Source organism: Cupressus sempervirens, chromosome 1 (assembly GCF_028749045.1).
Source record: "Cupressus sempervirens isolate cs-2001-9-10 chromosome 1, ASM2874904v1, whole genome shotgun sequence".
Taxonomy (NCBI): domain Eukaryota; kingdom Viridiplantae; phylum Streptophyta; class Pinopsida; order Cupressales; family Cupressaceae; genus Cupressus; species Cupressus sempervirens.
Window position 1 is genome coordinate 834,909,766 of NC_143118.1, and position 17,672 is coordinate 834,927,437.

The 17,672-nt window shown below is 36.9% G+C and overlaps 1 protein-coding gene and 1 long non-coding RNA gene across 6 annotated transcripts in view; both read right to left on the reverse strand.

Moving 5' to 3' along the window:
• Positions 1–371: 371 nt before the first annotated feature.
• Positions 372–17,672, reverse strand: part of LOC149580443 (S-adenosyl-L-methionine-dependent methyltransferases superfamily protein) — a 53,196-nt gene continuing 35,895 nt past the window's right edge. The window contains exons 4-9 of one of the 5 annotated variants that reach the window (XR_016353642.1): positions 13,262–13,376; positions 12,993–13,087; positions 12,494–12,666; positions 1,703–1,797; positions 1,552–1,596; positions 372–600 (exon numbers count right to left, since the gene is read on the reverse strand). Coding sequence is in view for 4 of the 5 variants with exons in the window: in XM_089790935.1 (XP_089647061.1) it covers positions 529–600; positions 1,552–1,596; positions 1,703–1,817; positions 12,494–12,666; positions 12,993–13,087; positions 13,262–13,376 (615 nt within the window). In the remaining variant the exon portion in view is untranslated. Of the gene's footprint in view, positions 601–1,551; positions 1,597–1,702; positions 1,821–12,493; positions 12,667–12,992; positions 13,088–13,261; positions 13,377–17,672 lie in introns of all 5 variants that reach the window. The other 4 variants (XM_089790944.1, XM_089790935.1, XM_089790951.1 and 1 more) reach the window with 4 other exon arrangements.
• On the reverse strand, positions 2,236–12,444 carry LOC149580444 (uncharacterized). The gene is made up of 2 exons (XR_016353643.1): positions 12,095–12,444; positions 2,236–12,027 (listed from the first exon to the last, which is right to left on the reverse strand). It is a non-coding gene; the product is annotated as an uncharacterized LOC149580444 (long non-coding RNA).

A 17,672-nucleotide genomic window follows, 5' to 3' on the forward strand; every position in this document is an offset into this window, starting at 1 on the left:
TAAGTGAAACTTCAATAGACAAGCCAATTCTCTAAACCAATCATAGAAGGATGAGACAAATCCATTAGTGATATCTGTATATAGTTTGGTTATTCCAATTCTGGATTTATGTTTATTATCTATAAACTTGACTGTTCCACATGCGTAAGACGTAGCATTAACAGCATCGTACACCTTTTCCAATAAACAATCACAGAATGGTAACAGATTATACCCGCAGAATATTTTGACATACAAAGAAAATATATTACTAGACCTTGAAGGCTTGAAGCAACATTGTCAATTTCCCAAAATAGAACAAAATCATCAATGAAAACAATTATATTGGAAGAATAAATGATTTCACAAACACTTTATATAAACAGTAATCCTAAAATAATAAATATTCCACGACTTGTATTGAAGTTGATTTCTAAAGTTAAAAGTATGAAAATATAACTGGATAGTTACATCAATACATTCTGTTACATGAAAAAGTACCAACAGTAAAACTAGCAACTAGAAGCCTTTCTCCATATTAGCTTTTCTTCACCTGCGCTTATATATACAGGGTTTTAACCTTGGCCAATCAATTTGCTTCCCTTCAATATTCCTTACATTCTGCAATAAGAAATGGCACAAATAAATGCGCTAGGACTAATATGAATATGAGTCTCCGTAGAAACAAAGCTCTCTCTCTCTCTCTTCAAAATGTTATTATCCAGGTTGTATATTTCATAATTCAGATAGATTTCTAACTTCCTCGAATTTAGTTCTAAAAAAGAATTGAATGGTGGCTGGGTTTAACTCTCAACTGACATCTTTATTTGAAGTGCATTGCAAACTCTAAATCATTGTTTATGCTATAAAGTTTTCGCTCTACTTTCAAAATCAATAATTGTATAATTTGTACAGAGAAATAGCATGTTTGTTAGCAACACAATGTGCTGGCATTCTTGAAAACTAATTCATTCTCTTGAAGTTTTCCAAATAGTGAAGTTAACAGATTTTTGCATATGAGAAGACTGTCGTGTAAAATTCATTTAGCAGAAAGCTTTAAATTTCAAACCTTGCAATCTGGGGGAATATTTTGGCAATGCATGTGGAGCAGGGATTATAAATACTATCGTAAGGACAAATTGTCACTGGCTAAGACTTCTGTTCGTGGATAAGAGAAAAGAAAGCCAAGAAAATAAGATCTGGATTGTAGGCAGATCCACAAATATGATCCTACCTCCAGCAAAAGGGGGTTGTCCCATTTGTATATATGACCATAATTGTCATAGCATCTATGAATGGTTAAAAAAAATACCATTTGAAGTGAAGACTCGTAAGCATAAATACAGATGCTTGAAATGCTTTCCATCTTATGACATGAACATCAGAAACACAAGCCATAATTCTTATCCAATCAGATCTCACAAATACCTTTCATAACAGATCCAAACAAAACATATGGGCACCAATCGTACTATTAATGTATTTGAAAAACAAACAAATGTTACCTTACACTTGACATGATGGTCAAGGAAATAAAGCAGCTAGAAACTCAGCTTAAAAAAGATAGCATACCTCCTTTCTGAAATAAAAGAGTACAAACATTTTATTTGAAGAGTCCTGTGGCAGAAATTAACAGTCAAAAAAGAAAATGTCAACAAACTCTGAAGATAGCAAAACTCAAATAAAAAAAGCTCTAGAAGATAAGTAATTCAGCAAAGTCAACCTTGGAGACAATGTTGAAACCAAGACAATTGAGAGCCTTAACAAATTTATTTGGATCGGCGCCACCATTATCTGGATCAAACCTGCTCTTCACCTCTGCTACCAGAAGCCAACCTCTGCTAAATAAGACAATGAACAGGGACACATAATAATTCTCTATACCAGAAGATTATTTCTTGACAATGCAAAAAGAAAGTCGTGCCTGCTTTAAAACTTAAAAAAGTCCTTGTGAAAATAAATGACCAGGTATCTCTTAACAATCTCAGACTATTAAACAAATACATGTATAATATTCACTCCATTATTACAACTACCCAAAAAAATGATGTGCTATTGTCACTTATTATCATTGCAGGTAATTCTGTTGTATCAGAATTAAAAAGAAAAAGCTTGAGGAAATTACTGTCATGGATTCAAAATTACTAACAGTCTAAAACCAAAAATACAGATTGAATGAAGAGGTTTCATGGTGCTGGGTCTATTTCATAGCTATTTGGCTACAAACAAATCAGTAAAAAAATCTAGTATTTTCCATTTTCCGTTAATATAATTATATGCTTCGGAAGCAACTGCCTGAGCATGGTAACAAACTTGAAGAGTTCTAAAAAACAAAAGCTAAAGCATTCACTGCTGTCAATTCGGATCAAAGCAGTAAAAAAATCCAGAAAAGGCATAAAGCAAATAACAAACACTTAGTATATGAGTATAAAACAACATGAAATCAAGAACGAAACACAGACAATATTGGAAAGAAGAAGTACTTTATTGAGCAAAAGAAGGGGAGGGCAGAGGATCATACCTCTTGAAGGCAATAGTGTAAATCAATAAACATGAGTGAATTGTCTCCGAAAAATATGATGAATTTAGTGTAAAGAAGTAATGGTAAATCATTAACTAGGGTTAAACGTGAAAACAGATAAAGAATAAACACAGCGGAGGTTGTCAATGACAAAGATTTAGACTTAGTTGCTGAATCAGAATTAGAATCAGGTATGCAGGCGCATATGCCAATATTGCCCAAAAAAATTGGGGGTCAGGTATGTTCAGACTTCATGCAAAAAACATAAAAAACACAAAAATACTATGTTACCAGATTCACCAGTGGAAAGGCTTGATCTGGGTCCAGTTCCGACCGGATCTCACTACTGGTCTAGTCCGCCTACAGATCTCAGCTCCGCATGCAATTCTGCCACCCAATCATCTAGGGTGAACCCAGAGATGCACCAGCAGTATTTGCTTTTTCGAAATTACTGTTTGTTCTGACTTTTGACTTCTGAAAACTATAGAACACCAACACTACTTCAATTTAGTTCAATCTTTTTGTAAAAAGCAAATGTGATTCCAAAAGGCAAAACATTCATTTTTGAATGCTGGATCAACAAAGGGAGTTGATGATCGATCTTTGAGGTTTCTACAATGATTGCATGGTTATTCCATCACATCCACAAGTGTTCATTGGCTGCCAAGAAGAATATAGAAGTAGATTTCTGCAAAGAGGTCAAAAAAATCTTCCATTTTTTCTTTAAACATGCAAATAATTCCTTGCTTTGCTTATTGACATTTTTTTCCATTCTTTTTTTATTGTACCAAAGTTCCTAAAGAGCTAGGTTTTGCATAGCTTTAGCTTATGAATAGGTCCTGCATAAGGGGGGACATGATAACGATTCCTGTTTACTGCAGCTGTTTAGATTTTGGGCTGCAACTCCTTTGCTGTTTGCATCAGAATTTTAGTCTGTGAATCAAATTAAATGCATTGAAAATGTTACTGTCATTCAGGGATTTCGCCACATGTTTTATGGCCAAAAATTCAACAAAAAGAATCAAAAGTTTTGCACAACAATGGAATCGTGATGGAAACACAATGTCCAATTGAATCATCCAGGTACACACTTCAACTTAAAGTAATCCGACCCACAAAAACATACTCTACCTAATTCCAGAGGCATTTCATTCCTGAATCCAATTCTAGGACATAACACAGGACATCTCTGCCAATTTGTAACATAGGAGAAATTTGTTTTACATAGCCAGGGTTGGATAGAAAATTATGTAGTAATGCAAATAAATGCATTTTTAAGGACTTGGCATTCAATGTTTCACCGATATAGCTTTTAAAGAAAAGGCAAAGATGAACCAAATTATTCAAATGTTCTGCATATAATTTATGGAAGGAAAATTTGAATCCATTAGAGCAAGCGCAGAAAAACCTTGAGAATATAGTGTAACAAGAATGAAAAAGCAAGGCTTCAATTGAAATTTCATACCACAACACCCTGCATATGACTATCCAAAGGGCTAACAAGATAAAATCTCAAAAATTCTGATCCAAAATTGGATCTACGAATAGAGAGACCTTGATACTATGATCAGAATGATACTGAATTGCTACTAGCTACAATTCTTGAATATTTGAGTCCAGAGAATCCATTATCAAGGTCAGCAGTGCTCCTATAGCAATCATCTTGCTCTACTAGTGAACAATTCTAACAGAATCCAGGATGATGTAGAATATTTATCTAAGCCATATGTGTCACTGTAATCTACAAGTGCTTTGAGGTCAAAATCTATCCATCCAGGGTTTCGCCTGTATTGATCTAATTAATCTTTTAATTTTTAATCATCACAACTAAGAGGTGTGAGCCATCACATCAATGCAACAAATCTTGTCAAACATGCTTTAATCCTTTTGTAAATGATACATCATCATATTCAATCATTTTGTTGCTGCCTCTCCAATCTTGGCACATCAGGCAATGGCTCCCCTAGCTGGGTGAACATAACTTGTGTTTCTGCCTCTGGCTGCAGTACTGCTCCTTCTATTGGTTGCACATCTGGTATAGCCAGGAGACCTGGTGATGTTGGTGATAGAGCATCAATTGACACCCCCAATAGGCCCAGCCAACCCTCAATCCTTTTGACCCCCACTCTCTTTAGTGTCTAATGTTCCAACCTGCTCTGCTGTAGTGGCCATTGGCAGTACATCACCTCCCGATGAGAGTGTGACTGGTGTAATTGCCTTTGCCGAAGATATAATAGTCACCGATGCTGGGATGCCAGCTGGGAATGGCACGACTGAGAATATGTTTCGCAGAGATGAAGTGGGTGAGAACATGGTCTCATCTACTGGAATAGCTCCCTCTACCTCCACCAGTGATGCTACATTTGTTGCCACTGAAACCTCCTTGAGAGTACCCATGTCACGAATGGGTCTCTATATCTGTTGATGGGTCAGTGACTGTACTCACCACTCACTGCCAGCTGTTCCTCTTGCTATCACTTCCTTTTCTTTAAGAAATGTGTACCTTGCTAAGCTGCCTCCTCACCACCTGCCTGGAGTCCACATTTTCCCAACAAAATCTTCTCAGCCATGTAGGGTCTAGCTGTCCAACAGACTACAATGTTCCCTATGCATCAGAGGTACCTGTGTGTGGACTGCATCAACTACCCAATGGATTGTTGGGTCATGTAGAAAGCTTTATGCTGAAAGCACATAAACTCATGTATTCACTCAGATAACAATCATTCCCAATTGTATACCTTGTCAACATTCAGAGTCAGCATATAATCAACCATCCAAAATGTGGCATCTGATGCACAGGTAGCCCCCATCAATCTGCATTTCATGAGGTCTAGTATGTATTGTCATTCGGCTGTGGTGAAATGTCTTCTTGAATCCTCAGCTCCCTTAAGTCCCTATGTTATCCTTCTCTTCCTGTCAGGGCCTGCCTGCACATACGCTTGATGATGTTTTCCTATGGTGGTGAGAAACCTTGGCAGGTTTTCCTATGGACTTCTTCATTGAGGGTATGCCAAATACCCTTCTAAAATCTGTGGGCCTATAAGAGATAGTGATCTGGTGCCCTCCATAGTTAATGGTGGATTGGCCAACAACACTATTGTACTGTACCACGATTGCACACCGATACTGTTATAATTCCCTCCAGTTGAATAATGGAAAGTGCGCTGCTTTGTCAACCTTGGTATAGCAAAGTGTAACCTTCAGTAGGTGACTATCTGGCACACTTAGCCGCCAACTTTGGCATTACTTCCCATCAATTTTACAAGACCAATGAAAATGTTATGACAATGTTCTCACCCTTCAGCCTTCCTCCTGCTGCAATAAGGGATCGGGAGGGTCTCTTCCACTTGCTATGGCTTGCCATGGATAGAGCTTGTGCTTTTGGTGATGAAAAATAACCCCTCAGAATTGTCTGCAATATATACTATTTTCTGGAAGTGTTGTAATAACTATCATGAGGAAGAGTTTGTATTCTAAGAATAAAACCCCACCCTGAATTGGATTTGCACTGTGCAAGCCATGTGATGGTAGTCTGAAATTGGTCCAAATGCAGTCATACCAATTCAGAGCCTAACTGTACCAAGTGTGCATGATGTTGTATGACTCGTAACAATTGAGTGTCTACTCTTACCAAGGGATGCCGCACTAGATGTTATCATACAAAAGAAGTCTTCTGGTTAGGTATGTGTTGTTGGCCATACAATCGAATTTTCTTTCCGTAACCAAGGTTGTATAGAATAAATTAACATTTGTACGCATTGAAATCAAACCCACCTATGAGAAAATGACCATTGTACGAGATAAATTGATTGTTGTGCAAGATATAACAGAGGTTGTATAATAAGTGATCTAGCAGTTGTCTGCACTGGTGAGGTCATACGATGGATTTTGAACCACCACTTTGCATGTTAGTTAGAGAACATTGTCGTACTGTATGAAGATGAGATCATATAATGTCAAATAGAGTGTCTTACACCATGAGAATGGGACCATATGGAAAGAAATCAGAGTCCTGTGTACTAAAATTGTCATACAATACTGTACAAATGCCATTGCCAAGAATGAGAAAATTGCAAGGTTGTTGGAAATGGTAAAAACCTTTTGAGAGTATTTGCAGTGAACTAAATTGATATCACTGAGTGAAAAATAATAATTGGCCAAGAATGTGAAATATCTTTACACTTTTCAATATTTTATATCTCAACTTCAATTTTTTCATGTTCTTGCTCTTTTTTGGTTCTCTTCACACTTCATAATATTTAATTGGGCCTCTTAATGCTTGCTTTTTTATCTACTTTAATCCTATCTTTTTCAGGTACATTAATCTATTGGTCTCTGCTCTTAAAATGTCCAACTGCAATATTTTAATAAAAATTCTCTTCCTCCACTCTTTGCCAACTTTTCTACTTTTAATTTCAGTTTTCTGGTCCAAAGCACTTCATAAAAGAATATTTGCCCTCTATTTGCTCAATTTTTTATTTTCTCAGTACTTTCAATTTTTCCATCATTTATATGTTTTCACAATTCTACTTTTCTGTCTCCTTAATTCTTTTTCTTTTTCTACTAAATCATGCATTTTTCGTTTTTCTGCACTTTCTAGTTTGGCAGTCTAACCTTTACTCTCAAGACATACCACCACCAATAGGTATACATCAGCCTCTTATAGCAATCATATTTACAATTGTCCACATTCTCAATAAAAAATTTTGACTAACAAAGGAGAGGATCCCATACCTTTCTAACTTCCATCAATATATTGTGCACCATACTATTGGTACCACGTAGCCTCTTGAATATTGACTTTGGGTGGGCCCGCCAGATTTGGTATTTCTTGACAAAATCAATTTAAAGTTAGTAGTGGCAAAGGTTACATGTTCTCACAATGATTCTTGATGACGTCTTCATCATGTCTATCGCACTCACAAATGAACTAATCATCCGCCTTTATGATGGCTTATAAACACAATCAATTGTCTTATCAGCACTCATCAAGATCCATTTCCTCCTCTAGATCGTCTTCAAGTCTTGCTTCCTGTGCAGCCTAGTCCTCTTTCCCTTTCCTCTTGGCTACTTCATCTATATCATATGCCAAGCATCCCTAGCATTCACTTTCATATGGTGCAAGTAATTTCCAAAAGCCCCAAATGCGTTTCCACATTGTTTGTGGTCCAAAGAGAGCATTCGTCAAATGTCTACGTATTCTTGGCATAACGAAGACTTCAATGTTTTTCCCTACAAGAATTTCTTTGATCAGTTTCTTGTCTCCTCCCTTGGCACAATTCTCTTTTGGCACAAACGTTTTCCTTTGTTATAGCTAGGTCTTACTCCAATGTTTGGTCCCTTCCTACTATTTAGTCTCCTTTGGTCGCATAGCCTAACATGTTGATCTCAATTGAAAGTCCTATTCTCTCTTGGTATACTTATAGTTTCAATTTGTGGATAGAATCTACTATCAATGTGTTGTCTGAAGTTGCCAAATGGTACTGCCCCATTCTCGCCAAATTCTCAACTTCATATAGGCTTGATGCCACTAAACTTTGAGCTTCTTCAATTCAATTTTGTTACAACTATTATATTTAAAACTACCTAACTTGACCAAAAGTTCAGTCTTTAGAGATATGAAGTCAGTACTTTTGTCCTTGTTTCATTGTCTTGGTGGCCCATTGAGTCATTAGCCTTTATTTGTCTACTTGTTCAAGGTGAAGAGTCATTCATTCAAGCTCTTCGTGTTGCGAGACAATTCTCAACAAGAAGTCTCAAGCTAGGGACCATGTAATCAGAAATGAGCACTAATTATTGCTTGTAAAACAAGTAGAATAGAGTGTACCTCATCGTAAACTTGTATGTCATACACTAGGCTCATATGTTGGCAATTTTCCTTCTTAGTCTTCTTCAACATCGAGCAACTTGTAAGCAAAGAAGAAGAAGATAATTTTAATGTCTACAAGGCTAAACATGGCCTATGGGACATCCTGCCGAATTAAGCTAAACTTAGTAAATCGATTATTTTCCCATGCAAGTTGATGATGAGCACCTTGAACTTCTCAATGTGCTCCTCACTAAATAAGTTATGCCAAGAGCTAGTTGTTAGGATATTCAAAAATGTGTCCTCCTTGTCCCTGTACACAACACACTCTATGATAAAATGTTGTTCAGTTTCCACATTCCCGATTTTGGCCTTTTCCAATGCTTGGTCTCAAAACAGAGCTTATGAGAGTTAGTTCTAAGTTGAGCAATAAGAACATCAACTCTTCATGAAATATTGGCCCCTATGTAAGCTTTTTGAAGTTGACTGCACATGGGATTAAACTTGTTGATACAATTTTTTTTTCTTCTTTCCTAGCCCGATACCCCAATTTCTCTTGTAGAACTTCTTCATTCCAAAAACCTTTATTTCCTTGTTATATGTCGGGCACATAAGAAATAAATATTCTAGTTACTCATACACTTGATGTTTTGTTGCATCTGGGCCTTCTTCCTTTTACCCAATTCTTATTAAAAACCAACACCTCATTTGTTGACTCTGTGTGGCAATTGGCTCTTGAGTAGTGTGGACTAGACAAATTGTGATGTCATTAGCCGAATGACATGATTGACAAGTGTACTCACTCATTTCTTATTATTTGAATGGCAATGTTCTCCCATGTAAATATCTTCTCAAAGATGAACCTCACCGTACTAATGACTATATTGTCAGACAATGCCCTTGTGTCCGCCTACTTCATAAGATACTTAACGGCTCCCACAATGTGTTTGCATTTATGCACATGGCTGACCTTCAATGGACCAATGAAGTCTAGGCGCCACCTCCTCTAGCTGTGAGAGGAATAGTGTCATGTTGTCCCTCTTGAGAGGTTTGTTGGCTCTCTAGCAGGTATCACATCCATCTAACAACTCATGGGTACTTGTGTGTATCATCAACCACCATAAACCTACCGAGAAAACCTTACATGTTGAAGCATCTGGTCCCATATGCTCCATTTATTGCTTTGGGATCTCTTCCTGCATAACACATCTTCACAACACATGATCAATACCCATTTTTATACAACAAACTATTTATAAGTTGAAAGGTTTTAGTCCATCAAGCCAATCCTCTTCTTGCTTAGAGGCATTTCCTTCAAGAAAGTAGAGGTGAATAGGTATTCTTTGGTACTCTCTACAATGGTGCAATATAGAATAGGTGAGCATTTGGAAAGTCCTCATTCACACAACCAGGTGGTTCTTTCAACTTTATTCTTGGAATTTGATCACCAATGACATGGCTTTTCCCCAACCTTATGATGATTGTAAATCTGAACTCCTACAACAAGAGTAAACACCTTGTTCTAGTCTGTGTACACCAAGATAAGGTGCACTGCCTAGTTTTTTCTTAAGTTCATTAAATGCCTCTCTTTTCTAGTTCCCTCCCATCTAAATGGTTGTACCTTTGTTATTAGTATATCCAACAACTAAGAAACGAGGGGAAAGTTCTTGATGAACCATCTATAGTAGCCAACATGCCCAAAAAAGGATTTTGCTCCTTTGGCATTTGAACAGTTCAAATCAATCGTGAGCCCTTCTTGGAAACTATGGCCAAGTTACTTGTCTTTAGCCACCATCGATCTGCACTTTCTCAGGCCCTCCTACAAATCTCACATTCGTCGAGTGCTCTCAGGTGAATGTCTTGCCCAGTTTATTTTCACAAGTCATCCAAGAAAGCTTAAAAATCCACATCAACATCTTGTAAAAAATGTGTAGAATGATTCACAAGAATGTTCTTGAAGCTTTACATAAGTCAAATGACATTCAACTGCACGTGTAAACTCCATCCTCCACTACAAAGGTAGCCTTTAGTTTGTCATCTTTGGCAATACTTATTTGGTTGTACCCAAAGAAACTCTCCATAAATGAAGACATCCCATAAACGTCTTCTAGAATGGTATCAGTAAATTGGATGAGGAATGGATCTCTAATAGTCACTACATTCAAGCACTTAAAATCCATTCGTTTTGATTTGATTTGATTCCTTCTTTGAGGGAAATTATAATGGGCAAGATCCATTTGTTTCTACTCTAAAAATTATGCTTGCATCTAACATTTCTCAATATCCTAGAGTTCCTTGGCAGCATAGATTTCATTCATCTTGCAAGGTATTTTTCATGCCTATTGTACACCAAGTACAAGGGCAGTTTTGTGTGCATTGAGCTCCAACGATATACCCTTTAGGTCCTTGCCTATTCAAGCGAATGTGTCTTTATGTTCCACAAACATCCTGAATGCAATTGCCTTCAATACGGAATCCAAGTCGTCACCAATTCCTCGTCCAGATTTATCTTCTTCACCTCATTCTCATGTTTTATTATCTTGTCCCTTTCAAAGTGATAAGATGATGTATAATCTACCCATGCTACTCCCTCCTTGTATTCTCCCTATTACGTTCAACATCTTGGTTACCTTCTTCAATTTACTGAACTTGTAGCATATTGCATTCGTGGTAGAAGACTCGATAGTCTTCCAGTTGCTAGTGTAGTAGCTCATTCAGAAAATTCATCTCATCTTCAGGAACAATTCTCTAGATCAAGCACGCCTTCGTCTTTTGGTTCCATGCATTTTCTCTCTTCAACCATTCTCAACTCTTCATCTTTGAACAGGAATTTAGATGATGCCAACTCCTACTCATAGCTTAATTTCTTAGGTCAAATACATACTTCCATTACTCTCAATCAAGAGAGTGTTTTGCTTCTAATTGTGGTCCACTTTGGCAACAATCAGCCATTCCCTCTCAATTAGTGCATCATACAACTTTTGTGACCAGATGATTGCAAAGTCCAAAAACAGATTGTGTCCTAACCGTTGCATTTTGTGCCATCATTGGTCCCAACGGTACGATGTTGTGTTGGTTGGCAACTACCAAGTGGAAGCTTGGCGGGTAGAGAATTAATCTTATGAGGCATTTCCAGGATTCCCCTAGTAGCAAATTAAATCCCAATCCTCTATCACAGATGATGTTTGTCAAGTTCTTCCCCCTTATTTCCATCAATGACAACCAACTTTCTCCTAAAGCTCAACATTAATATGGGATCGAGAATTTGGTCGCATTGAGTTGGTGGTTTCACTATCATTTCTTGTGGCTAGCATTGAATATGACCAACTTTGTTGTCATCGACTATATTGCTGATTGCTACTTTAAATCATGAGATGGTTTTCTAAAGGTTTGTTACCTTTATAGGTATTTATTGTTTGGGGCACCCATTGTACTATATTCTTTTTATATGCCAATCATAGTACTCTTATGGTGACTTCATGGTGTTTTTTCACCCAATCAACATCTCCTATTTGTCTTCGGCTTTAGCTTCTCAAAGTCTCTCATTCATACAGGGTACACTGCCATCTTTGTCTATAACCTAGTGACTTCCTCATCCAAATCCTCCATGAGCAACATATTCGCCTCTTTCTATTTTGGATAGTCAATGTCTTCATGATTCGACATTCCACATTTTGACTGCTTTAGCATTCTTGGACAAGCGACCCAATTTGTTGCACTTCTAATACTGAATCCTTAGCTTCCTTTGACATTGGACTATATTCTACTTATTAGACCATTGTTGTTACCTAATACTGAATCCTTAGCTTCCTTTGACATTGGACTATATTCTACTTATTAGACCATTGTTGTTATTGTTGTTATGCTGATAATTGTTTGCTTTCCTGATGCAGTACCAACCAGGGGATGCATTAGAGTTGATAGGTCCTTTTGGAGGTGTGGTCACCGGGGTTTATTGTTCCCCCTTGAGAAAAGAGCAACATACCTAAAGCCAATAATTAAGTCTAATGAAGCCTCCAAGTAATATCAAATACAATAATTAACCTAAAGCCAAACCAAAATACTTTATATGCACAGAGCATGCTTGGTTAAATATGTCCCATGCTAACAGATGTCCCTTCACACCAGTTAACTGCTGAAACTTAGCAATTAAAAGGAATATTTCTTTGTTGATTAAATTAGATTACCTACTCATGAATTTTTTTGAATTAGCTTCATAATATATGTTTGGAATCAATTCATCAGATGCATACCCAGGCTTCAGAACCCTGTAGGCTTCCTTGAGATAATCTGGGAAGTCAGTTCCCATCAGTGAGAGACAGAAGACAGCAACATCAACTGCTGACTCAGTCAAAGGTGTCTGCAGAAGATTTGATATATTAGTACTGATGACAAAAACAGACAACAAATATCACTGCTCGGTCATTCCAAAGATTATCTGAATCTCCCTATGGCACAGATATGAGGATAAATACATTTAGGCTGCTTTCAGTAATGCCAACATTTCAATTATCTAGACTTGAGCAATGAGTCTCCTATATAGGTTTAGATATAAAGAACACGAATGAACAGAAATGAAGAACTTACGTCATTCACAAGACCAGAAACAAAGCATGTAGAGGACCTTTTAAATTATTTAATATGTTTCAAATATCACAAACTAGAGAGGTTTTTCATAGTCCTTACATGTGCCATATCGCAAGCAATCACTGATGGGTCACTGGAAACAAGGTCAATAGAGAAAACCTTGTTCTTGACACATTTCGCTAACCTCGCATCGCCTGTGATGTTCAGTGTCAATTACTTCAAGGTCCTGGCTAAAAAAAATATAATCTGGATACGTCTAATATTCAAGAATGGGAAATTGAAATGACAGATTCTTGAATTAATGTTACCTAAACTCATCAAAAGGCCTTGACTGAGTATATGATAAAACTGTCAAGAAAAGTTCTTACCACAACCAAAATCAGCCACAACTAAGGAGAGGCTGTGCTCCTTGAGCCATTTGGTGATAACATCTACTGGTTGTTGAGGCCAATGAGACATCTGCTCCTGGTACCCTGCATGATACTAAATAGAGGAGAGATGCATGCTCAGATTTTTGTACAGCAGCATTTTGAAAGAGATGATTTTATTTACATACTAAACATTCATAAATAGGTCAAGAACTCGAAAATATACTCACATATCTTAGCACCTGGGTCTTATATGCAAGAAAATTCACATTTCATTAATATATTTCATGTTGCATGATGTTGTCCGGGCTAAAAACCAGCTAAATGCTTGCTGATAAATGTAGAGTGCATATAAAATTTACTAATATTAGAAATAAAAAGGGAAATAATGTAGGGTTAAAAGTGCTTAAATATGCTTATTTTAATCTGCAGATATAACGAGTTAGGTCATGATCAAGAAAGATTCCTCCGTAAGACTTCAAAATCCACATGTAGCTGCAAGATTTTGCATTTAGTTCAGCAAGTCATATGCCTCCAGATTATGCATGTCTATGCAAGCTTGTGGTTTTGAAAAGAGTACAAGGGAGATTATGCAACCACGTAGCTGCAGTGTTGCCCAAACTGAAGAGGTTGTGGCTATTATAAGTCAAGTTGAATCCTCCCAGACTTGTTGAAAATCAGTTCCTTAAAACAGAAGTAAACCCTACAAATCTTGACATTTTAGGGCATATGAATGTATGTGCAGGTTTATAACATGAAGCTTCCAAATAGGCCGTCCACTAAACACAGATATGTTAATAAAAGTTATCTCATGGCTAATGCAGTAACAGACTACAGTGACATAAATTGTATACCACACAAATGCATTACTGCATATTTACATCTTGGTGTCCATCCTAACCCGTATGATGTATTGTATTGTCTTGACACATTGTCCATAGCACAAGCTATTCCTTGTCATCCGTGTCCCCTAACCCAGGGCATTTAAATCTTTCTATTTATTGTTCCTATGTTTATTTTGTTTGATATGTCCCTCTTCCATGTCCTTAACCCCTCTTCAAATTTCTTTTAATTTATCGCCCTTTGTTTAAAAGTACTAAGACATTGAGCATGATTCTCATCCACAAACAACACCGACAATTGAACACACAACGGGGTAGCGTACTTTTTATCCTAGTCCCATTGGAAAGCTTTTTTAATAAAAAAATCTTTGCCTCATTTTATATAGGGAAAGCGAATTTCTGAACTGTTGATATGATTTTGATTATCTCTGCTCATAGAAAACACCCTAACACCGCTTCAAAAATTCCAAGCATGAAATAGCTCTGTGCTCAACCTCTCAAATATTTTCTATTAGGTCCCTAGGCAAAGCTGCAATAAGATCTTGATCACTAAGTAGCTAACTTCACAGATTTCCATGGGTGAGCAATTTCCATTTGTAGTTTTTGTTTAGAATTCACATGTACCTCTTGATATCTCATATTTCAAAACCTTTCTCTCGGCCCACTTGATTTGTACTGTTTTCATTACCCATTGACATCATCATAAAATAATGATATGCTTCATGGTTGATCTCATTCCATGTTATAGTTTAGTGGCCTGTTTATTATAATTTATGATTAAAGAACAAATGGTTGGTTGTTTATTTTGGCACTTAAGCTGCAGGTCAAAAGGTAAGATCTCTTGGGGCATTCTTACAAGTTATAACCAACCATCCCTAACAATTTAAAGATCACATTTCTCAGAATGCCAAGTTAAACCATTCCATTATTCCAAGTTGTGATGTTTATTTCAATTATCTGTATCAAAACCTGGTGAATTTATATGAAATTACATATGCTCTGCTGCTCCCTCAGTGGTGTATATTTCTAAGCATGGAAACTGTGTCAAATGTCTTCTTGACAAGTTTCACAGCCCTACCTGCTTCCTGGACAAGGCTGCCCCCTCTGGAAAATGCTGTCACTGTGGCTTTCAAAGCAGGAATATGCTGTCCTACTGGTTGTTGAATCTTCATTGGCCTTAACCTTTTTGATCCCGAGGCTTCAAAATTTTACGAGCAACATCTGAAGGTGTTTCTAAGAATATTACTATCAAGCAACTCCATTCCACAGGTGCATCTACACCCACTTTTACAATGATGTTTATTTTGCATACCTAATCAATTTCCTAATTTGTCGATTCATGAATTCTAATTGACAAATGTGAGCATTACTTGTCCAATCTCCTATCAATTGTCAATCCCAGCTCTAGAAATTGTGAGTTAATGTTAGGTTAGTTGGAAATAGTCTAGATAAGATAAGATAAATTTATTAATGTCCAACAAGAGACCACGAGGGTCCAAGGGACTAAAAACCATACAACAAGGTAGAAGCCAACACTGGAGCACCAAATGGTGTTTGTGGAAAGAACAAAACAAGGTGAGACTACAAGCCCCTCACAGGGGAAAAGCAATCGAGAATGAAAGGATATGGTCTAGAGCAAGGGTGAGCCCCAAACCGTGTCAATAAACTGCTGGAGATAGGGTGATGTTGTCGAGTGTATCATCTGCAAGGTCTCACAAACCTGATGTGACCCAGAGAACGGTCGAGTGTTTGCTTCATCCTCAGGGCAAGAGATGCAAGAGCAACCTGAAGGCTTTGTGATACATAATGCAGATTCAAATGTATGCAAATTGATGAAATCCCTATACAGACTTAAATAGGTCCCCAAAGCCTAGTATGAAAGGATCGATAGCTATCTTATGAGACTAGGATTTTCCAAGAATGATGCAGATTTAAATCTCTATTTTAAGGTAATTAAAGGTGATATGTTATTACTAATTTTATTTGTTTACGATCTGCTAATCACATGAGAAGATCACGTTATTACTCAATTAAGGACCTGGCCTCAGAATTTGATACGAAAGACTTGGGTATTTTACATAACTTCCTTGGGTTAGAAGTCTGGCAGAACCAGATGGTATCATTTTAAATCAAGGAAAGTATACTATTGATATTCTGAAGAGATTTGGGATGTTGGACCATAGACCAATGTCTACACCTGCGGAAACCAACTTACATAAATTGAAGGAAGCAGCAACAGAGTCAATTTGGAGATCTTACTTTGTAGACAAATAATTGAATCATTGTTGTACGTGGTTAACACTAGACCAGATATTTGTTATGCAGTAAATGCTCTAAGCCAGTTTATGTGCGAACCACAGGAAACAAACCTTGTTGCTGCGAAGCATATATTGAGATATCTTCAAGGTACTATTGGATATGGTCTTAAATACAAAAATGTTGATCTATATCCATATGGATACTCTGGTTCAAATTGAGCTGGAAGTGTAACCGATCAGAAAAGCACATCAGGATATTGCTTCAATTTAGGATCAGTTATGATCTCTTGGATCAGTAGGAAACAGTCTTCAATGGCACAAAGCTCAATAGAAGCCGAATATATTTAAGCCTCTATGGGAACAAGAGTAGTATGGCTCTATAAATTGCTTGTGGGATTATTTGGTGAGCCCCTAAATTCTATTATTATCCACTATGACAATCAAAGTTGTATTAATCTTTCAATGACTCCAATGTTCCATGATAGATCAACAGATATAGAGATTCCTTGCCGCTATGTGAGAGACATGGTAGAAAGGAAAGTGATCCAGTTGGAGTATGTTAGTACAAGCGATCAAACAACAGACATTCTCACCAAGCCTCTCTCCAGAGTGAAAGTTGAACACTTCAGGAAGAAACTTGATATGTTTGAAATGTAAGTTATTATTAAGATTGACTCTAAAATTTATAGGATGTTAAATGTGTAAACTCTTTTATCAGATGTATGACTCCATGACTTTATGGGCTCCCCTATGTACAATATTGAAAGGTGGCAATCTTTCTGATAATGAACACTTCTATTTGACATTGTAAGGTGACAACTTTACAATGATTAGTCTCACTATCATGATGGATATCATGTGACATGTGACTTGATATCTGTGGACATGTCATGATAGTTAGTATCTCTTAGACATTTTGATAGATATCATAAGACTCGATACCAATTGAAGATCATTATGATCCTTATGAGATAATCATGGTGGATAAGTGGTGGATAAGTGTTTATGTGGATATATCATGATTTGTTATGGTAGACATCATGAGACTTGATGTCAATGCACATACCATAACTTGGATATTTTATGAAGAATGTCATGTGACTTGATATTCCTAAGCATATCATATTCATTGATATCATGAGTGAGGTGATATTTTATTCTTCAATAGATGAGCCTATTGTTGTGATATATACATGATCAAGATTTTATCTTTCCTAGCTAAGAGGGAGTGTTGAATACATAGTAGCTTCGCTCAGATATAGCAATGATGATTGATTTGATAATGTATATACACATGTGTGTATGTATATC